Source organism: Buceros rhinoceros, unplaced genomic scaffold (genome assembly GCF_000710305.1).
Source record: "Buceros rhinoceros silvestris isolate BGI_N320 unplaced genomic scaffold, ASM71030v1 scaffold18599, whole genome shotgun sequence".
NCBI lineage: Eukaryota > Metazoa > Chordata > Aves > Bucerotiformes > Bucerotidae > Buceros > Buceros rhinoceros.
In genome coordinates this window covers 10,899-18,980 of record NW_010432305.1, presented here as the reverse complement: position 1 = coordinate 18,980, position 8,082 = coordinate 10,899, and the positions used below count along the sequence as shown (strand labels likewise).

At 38.9% G+C, this 8,082-nt stretch overlaps 1 protein-coding gene across 1 annotated transcript; it reads left to right on the top strand.

The window, feature by feature from the left end:
- Positions 1-1,412: 1,412 nt before the first annotated feature.
- LOC104500129 (chromosome unknown open reading frame, human C6orf211) lies at positions 1,413-5,810 on the top strand (the record flags this gene model as incomplete). The annotated part of the gene is made up of 4 exons (XM_010143732.1): positions 1,413-1,518; positions 2,040-2,281; positions 3,751-3,916; positions 4,863-5,810. Coding segments are annotated over 4 exons (1,282 nt in total), but the record flags the coding sequence as incomplete, so codon positions are not given.
- Positions 5,811-8,082: the final 2,272 nt, after the last annotated feature.

Here is an 8,082-nt window from a genome sequence, read left to right as displayed (position 1 = left end):
GTGCTGCGGCGCAGCCGCCAGGGCGGGCGCCTCCTGGGGCCGGACGCCGGTTTGGGCCGGGCTTTTCGTCACCTGCTCCCCTCTTGCCGCTGCGGTTGTCCCGTGCTGCGGCGCAGCCGCCAGGGCGGGCGCCTCCTGGGGCCGGACGCCGGTTTGGGCCGGGCTTTTCGTCACCTGCTCCCCTCTTGCCGCTGCGGTTGTCCCTGACCGGACTAGCTTCTGTGAGGGTATAAGTTGTGTTTCTGTTTTTACGACGCCTCTTTGGGTTCACTGTTCAGTTCTGAGCCCCTAAGACTGGGACCCCGATTGACGGCACAGAGATCTTCAAATAAAAGTCGTTCTTCGAGCTGGGGCTGGGTTCAAGCGCTCTGTGGGGCTGGTCTCGCTTTGCTCATTGCCCTCGTGTATAAACGGCGTTGCGGGAAGTGTAAGTCGAATATATAGTGGAAAGCAAGTAGTATGGATTTTCTTGATACAACATACACAGAAACTTTAAACAGATCTCTGTGCTTTTAATTTTAAATTTCCTTGATTTTTCACCTGGGTAACTGAGCAGTTAGAGAATGTGTATTAGCCTAGAATTAACTGCAGTCTTTGTTCTTTTGGCAGGGCCAGTCACTTAGCATTTTCTTCCCTCACAAGACTACTGTTTATGGGTTTTTTTCAGGAGCAGACCTAAGAACCTGACCAATTTGAGATAATTTGTTTGATTTTTATCGGTGTCCACTGCTTTAAATGCACATAAACTTAGTTCTAAGATTGTTGTGGTTTAACTAGCCAGCATTTAAGCACACACCCCCCTCCCCCGCTCAGTTCCCTCACCAGAAGGAAGAGAACTGGAAGAGTGAAAGTGAGAAGACTCATGGGTTGAGATAAGAACAGTTTAATAGTTGAAATAGAATACTAGTAGTAATGATAATAATAAATTGTTATGACAAGGAAAATAACAAAGAGAAATAAGTCTCAAGAAAAACAAATGATACAAATGAAAAACAACTGCTCAACTGACCAATGCCCAGTCACTCCCCAAGCAGCCGCTCAGCCAACTTTCCCCCTAGTTTACTGCTGAGCATGACATCTTATGGTGTGGAATATCCTTTTGGTCAGTTGGGTCAACTGTCCCAGCTGTGTCCCCTCCCAAAGTCTTGTGTGCCCCCGCCTACTTGCTGGCAGGGAGGTGTGAGGAGCAGAGAAGGCCTTGACCCTGTCAGCACTACTCAGCAATAGCTAAAACCTCCCTATGTTATCAACGCTGTTGCCAGCACAAATTCAAAACAAAGCTCCATCCAAGCTACTGTGAAGAAAATTAACTACACCAGCCAAAACCAGCACAAAGACCTTGCATTTATTTAAAAATGTTGATGTTTCATAATTTCCTCTCAGTAATACAATTTTGAACCTCTCCTTTTTAGATCCTTTGCATATTTTACAATTAAAGACAGACTGCCCCAGATCCTCACAAAAGTTATTGATACTCTGCATCGACATAAAAATGAATTTTTTGAGGAACATGGTGAGGTAAGAGTAATGTCTCTTTCTAATCCTGTGGCCCCTTCTCTACCTTGTTTTTACTGGTTTCTTGCTACAATCATTAATTGTCTGTCTTAATCTTTTTATCTGGTTTGTTCTTTATCATCTCTTTTCTGTAGCTATTTTTCGTTAATTTTATAACTTACCTTTCTATCTAACTTTCTGATCCTGTTCTGCAGCTGCTTCACTTTCTTAGGTTTTTGTGGTGGTGCAGGCTGTAGCATCTTCTGAACGTGGCAGTGTTTCAATATGCTGCTTCGCTCTACTGAGCAAAAAGTCCAATCTAAGAAGAAGTCTTGTGTAATTCATTTTAGGTTGAAGGTGTAAAATGAGCTTTACTCTCCAAAATGGGTTTGGTTGAATCAAGCTCTGATTTGTTGGGGACAACAAATTGCCAAGTTTTACATGGCAATTAAAGCTTACCACTTAGTTCCTTCATGAAAAATTGATCTGTGTCTCTACAGGAGTAAATGTTCAGAGTAGGAACTTTTGTTCTCCACTTTTTTCAGAAGGGTGTTGAAGCAGAGAAGAGAGCTATATCTTTCCTCTCCAAACTGCGGAATGAGCTGCAAACAGACAAACCAGTGACCCCTTTAGAAGACGAGCTGCCTGATGCTGCACTGTGGAACCAATACCTAGACTACCAACGCAATTTATCAAATGGAAACGGAGAACCGAGCTGGTTTCAGTCCCCTTGGTTATATGTAGAGTGTTATATGTATCGAAGAATTCAAGCAGCATTAGCACACAAGTAAGTATTTACTGGCTTGTTATATTACCCTGCAAAACAGGATTCTTTTCTGTTTTTGTTTTAGGAGAAAGACAGGTGGGGAGTAAGAAAAAGGAAAATCTCAATTTACCATATTTCTTTTCCTTCATCTTGTACCTCAGATTTAAAATTAATACTTTTTCCATGCAGCAGAATTTGAAGCTTACTAGGTGTTTTTTATGCCTCTGTTTCTTGTGAGTTGGTCTACACAAAAGTTCTTAAGCTTGACTCTGTAGCTTGACCCTCTTGCAGACTAATGTCCATTAAAATATACAGGTTATTTAGCATTTCCAAAAGTTTTGTTATTCTCTAATTGTCTCTTAAGACAGATGTTAGCCTAAAACACAAAATGTGACAGCTGCTAATCTGCTGGGCATTCTGACTTGTTTTGCTGCTCGAAATCTGAAGTAACCATTTGAGAACGGTTTCTCACAGCAGTAGACCCAGTTAAGCAGCCCCTGTTGGTCATTCTGCACCATCTTAGTTACAGCGGTGTTTGCAGACCGTATGTTGCATCGAGCTTTGAGAACCGATCCTGGTTAAAAATAACTTGGCAGGAAAAGCTAGTGCTCATACTGCAGAGAGGTGCCAGTACAATGTAATCGGGTAGGAACGAGCAGTCTAAGTTCCCGCTGCTGCCAAAAAAAATGGAAAGCTCCATGTGTGCTGGATTTGCCCTTAGTATTACAGAGATGCAAATACAGTAATGGGACTCTGTTTCTGCTGGTATATTGCATAATTTAAACTCCTGTAGCAAAAACCTCAACTGCACTTAAAAAACTGAGCAGACGCTTTTCATTAGTAAGCTTTAAGTTTCTTCATCGTCATTATTTAGCTGCTTTTAAGCATATGCTTGGAGATGGAAGTTCAGTCCTTTGTCAAAAGGTGTGTTTGTAAATGTGTCTCATAATAGATGAGTCTATATTCCTTACATATTACGAGAACTGCATTGTTTTGTCGTCTTTGTTGTGTTAATTTTCTAAAATTCTAATTAAAAACTTTCTTAAGAATACCTTTTTATCTCTGTAAGATACTTCAGTGTGAGCAGTGCGCTTCAGCACACACAAACATACTTAAATTTGGGTCAGCAGTTCACTACAGTAGTTCACTGGTATGTTACAGTTTTAATTCTCAGTGTCTGAAGACGGGAATTCAAAATGGTATGTGCAGTTCACAGAATTGTTGTGACTGAACACTTGTTCACTTTCAGAATATATTGCTAGAAGTATAAAGATGTCTTGTACGCTGTCTGTTTCGGCGAGATACGATATCAGGCTGTTACTGAGATGCGTGAAAATCTAGTATGACAAATTAGAAGCGGAAAATCTTACTAAGGCCTGTAGTACGGCCTAAAAAAAGCTAAGCTTCAAGCTTAAGTTTTCAGGTGTGTTTCATGGGCTGTCATGGAAAATGTGGCAACCATGTTAATATATTTGTTCTTTTATTTTTAGCCCTCCTATTGACAACTTTGATGTATTTAAGGAAGGAAAGGCTCAAAATTTCTTTGAATCCCAAGAGGCTGTTACTGCTTTATGCACTTACTTGCAGGAACTTCTTAAAAACATCAAGGATCTAGACGAAAAGCAACTTAAGGAGGAACTCTTTAAACTATTGCAGGTAAACTAGTACTCCTTAATGGAAGAATGTAAAATATCTCTCCTATGTTACAAACAAAAACTCGAGCTTATAAAGTGTCTGAGCTTTATATGGAAATTAAAATATAGCTCTTTTGTTTGTAAAAATATGATGAAATCCTGACAGCCATACTGTACTGCTGCTGCTCTGGAAATATTTAAATCTTGATTGCTTGTAGTAAATGTGATGGTTTTATTATACTGCTGGTCTTCATTGTGTATCTGAAAACCCAGCTTATTTTCCCTCAAGACCAATATCTCTAAAACATTTTAAGTCAAGTTCCAGATGCCCTTTTTGTTATTTAACTGTAAAATTTAAAACGAGTTCATTTTATTGACACTCTAAAAAGTTTTAGATTTCTTTTGAAAAAAATTTAGAAGTCAGTTTGGGCCAGAAGTGGTATAAAAGCTTTGTAACTGCATTATTCTTGGAAAATCATACCATTGAATAGAATACAAAATATCATAGGATTACAAATAAGCCTGTTAGCTGGCAACAGTGCACGCCAAGTGTTTGATGAATCTTTATAAAGACCTTGTTACTGTGTCCGTAAAATACACTTGGCTGCATGCAATAAAAAATTAAACCTGCTTTTATTGCTCCTTTTTCTGTGTTCCCACTGATATTTTCTGGAATTACAGTATGGAGAATATCCGTGTTTTAAACTTCGTGATCAAAGTGTTTACATTGATCTAAATCTTCATCCCTGTCACTTCTGATGTCTGCATAAATGGTTTCTTTCACAAAATCATACCTATATTAAGATTTATGTACAAGAAGTTTAATTTTATAAAAGCTTGAGGAAACTGGGGAGTTAGAGCCCTTATATCCCTAAAATAAAAACAAATGAAATACTGAGCATATGCGAAGTTTAAAATGTAAGTGCAGTGAGACTTAGCAAATGTTTTTGGTTTTTTCCTCCTTCTAGGTGTCATTGTGGGGCAATAAGTGTGACCTTTCTTTTTCAGCTGGTGAAGAGAGTTCTCAGAAATCTAGTCCTTTACAATCCCTGGAAAACATGATACCTTACATCTTAGTGAATGATCTGGAAAAGCTTTGGTCTCTGCTTGTAAACACCAAAAAAAGAAATACAGAAAAAAGTAATGTTAGAGTTGACATAATCCTGGATAATGCTGGATTTGAACTTGTAAGTGATCTTGTGTTGGCTGACTTCCTGTTATCATCAAAGCTAGCTGATGAAGTCCATTTTCATGGAAAAAGTATTCCATGGTATGTGTCAGATACCACAAAACATGATTTTAACTGGACTATTAAACAACTGCAGTCAGCAAATCACATGTGGATGTCTAGATGTGGGATAAACTGGGAGGGCAATTTGAAAAAGGGAGTTTGGGCTTACCGTGATCACATGTTTTGGACTTTGCCACATGACTTCTCCAGTATGGCTGAAGTTGCTCCTGACTTGTATGCTGATCTGCAGAAGTCAGACTTGCTTCTATTCAAAGGTGATCTAAACTATAGAAAATTAACAGGAGATAGAAAATGGGAATATACCGTTCCGTTTCATCAAGCCTTGAACAGGTTTCATCCTGCACCGCTCTGTAGTTTGAGAACACTGAAATCTGACACTCAGGTTGGTCTAAAGCCTGGACAAGGTGAACAAATTCAGGCTTCTGAACCTGAATGGATGATAAGTGGAAAATATGGGATAGTTCAGTTTGATGCTGCTCTCTAGTTAAATGGTTCCTAACATTCTGAAAGAGAAGTTCAGTCTGAAGTTTAACTACTTTCTCTGTCCATGCTTGGCTTCAGCAGGTTCCTTTTTGTTTGCACTTTTTCCTCCCAAATGATTCGTTGGTTTTGTTCTGCAGAAGACTTTAATGTGCAGAAGTTTGCAACTGTCTTTGTATACATAGGTCAATCTGCTTTTCAATATATCTTGTTTTCCTAATGTCCAATGTCAGCAGATGTTTAAGATGAACGTTTAGTTGTCCTTAGGACTTTTTTCTTCAGCAATGGGTATGAGAGTTTTTAGCTAACAAGTGAAAAATGTCCTTCAGAAACCATTTCCTCAATCGCACATTAGTGTGTATTTACTTATTTCAGGATAATTTGTGTGCTGCATGCCATGCATTGCATGAAAGTTAATATTTAGAGAATGCACAGATTAATTCCAGATAGATTCTTTAGAACCCATTGCAGATTGTATTTTAAAAATGTTGAAATTGAGTTGACTTCTCCCAAGACTTTATTGCATAAATTGTTTTTTACTTGCTCCTTGTGTCCGTGGATAAATAATATTGAGTATAGTTCACTGTACATTAAGAGAGAGTTTCTTGGATGTGATACCTTTAAAATACTCACTTAGAATTCAAAAATTAAATTTTACTTTTAAAATACACGTGGATGTTGCTAGCCAGTTTGTCTGTAGGAGAGGAGTTGACCCATCTGGTAGGAAGATTACTGGGAGAAAGGACAATCTCATTTTAAGAATATGAAAGATCATTTATCTTCATTGAGAAGCATGCCATAATTTTCATGGGGGAAATACAGCCCTGGTTGCACTGAGAGGTATACGCTAGAGGAGCACGCACCATACAGGTTGCTGCTAATGGGAGTTGTTGCATACCCATTTCTTGTCTTCCACCCTGATCTCAAATTACTCAGATTTTTTTTTTTTTCCCAATTCAGGGATATTTTAGTGTTTTTTCCGAGTGAAGTGAAATGAAAGTAGAAATGCACTCTCCATTTATAAAGGGAAGGTTAAAAATAGATTCTGTCAAGTCTCGAAAGTACTTCTATGGCTTAAATTAAGGCCTTTGATGGGGACTGATGTAATGCCAGCGGTAACCACAGGTTGGTTAGAAAACGGAGACAGTTACCTATAGAGTCTGACCAGGTTATACTCTTGGCTAGAGCCACTAAAATGGTGTCATCTTTACCCTGGTAGCCAAGGTGTACTCCACGTTACAGAGAACAAGAGTAGACAGTAGAGAATCTTCCTTTTCTGTTTTCCATGCATCTTGCACAGTGAAAAGGAGAGCACAGAAGTGGCCCTACCTGAGTACATTCTGGAAGTGGTACTATGGTAAGGGAATTAGAATGGCTGTGTGGTAGACAGTGGATTTAGAAAACTTTTGTGCTTACGGTTAACCTAAGACAAAGGTAAGTTTTGGGAGGCCTAAAGAAGTGGGAGGGGGAAGATGGGGCAGGATTTTTTACCTATTTCAGGATTTAAGATGAAGCTGTTTTTCCCTTCTGGTCAGTGAAATCACTGGCAAGGCACATCTTCTGAAGTGGAGAGAATGAGCTGCTGCTTATTTGTGTTCATGTAATAAAGATTTATACAGTAGATAAATATGCTCTGAATACCAATTACTTTGATTATTTGTGTTTATGTTCTCCTTACCTCTGAACGTATATTAATATTTTAAAGATGCAAGGTCAAGTATTTGAAAACTAAGATGCTGGAAGTTTCAGGAGGCAATGTGATATTATAGGTAGATTTCTAATTTTGAGACCTGGGTTTAGTATTCTCGTGTCCTTTGTATCTCTGGCTTAGTACTCTTAAAGAATGAATTCATGCTCATCCTTAGGCACCTGATTAAACTGCATAAATTAGAAATCCAGTCAAGAGGGCTGAAGATCAGACTGCTGAAAGTCTCTGACTGGAGGGAGCTCGGGGAGGCTTCAGCTCTGGTGCTTTGATAAAATGCATAAATGACAAGATGACCATGGGCACTGGAGCCTCAGTTTCTTACCTGTGAAAATACTGTTGACTTGTTTCAAATGCGCTTTGAAGCAACAGTTTTAGGTCAAGAACAGAGGGATGGAAGTTGTGGAATATGTGTAATGCTATATTTGAATGCTAATGTAAGATGTGATGTCATGTTAAAAAAAAAGAAGAAACAAATTAAATTGGTTCTAATCTCCAGTTTATTAAGTGAACATTTTTCACCTTTTGTCCTCCTGAAGGCAGTGTATGAGGTAACGTGCAGTGTGACTGCATGGGTAAGTGAGGAATGCACAGCCTGACTGCCAAATACTGAGTTGCTTGACTTCTGTAGCTGTAACTGCAATGTGCTGTCTATAGGCAGAACTCAATATGCAGCATACTTTTCTATTAGCTATATTTTTGTAAAATTTGGATTGAATCTATGAAAAAAAAAAAGGTGCTGTAATGCCAG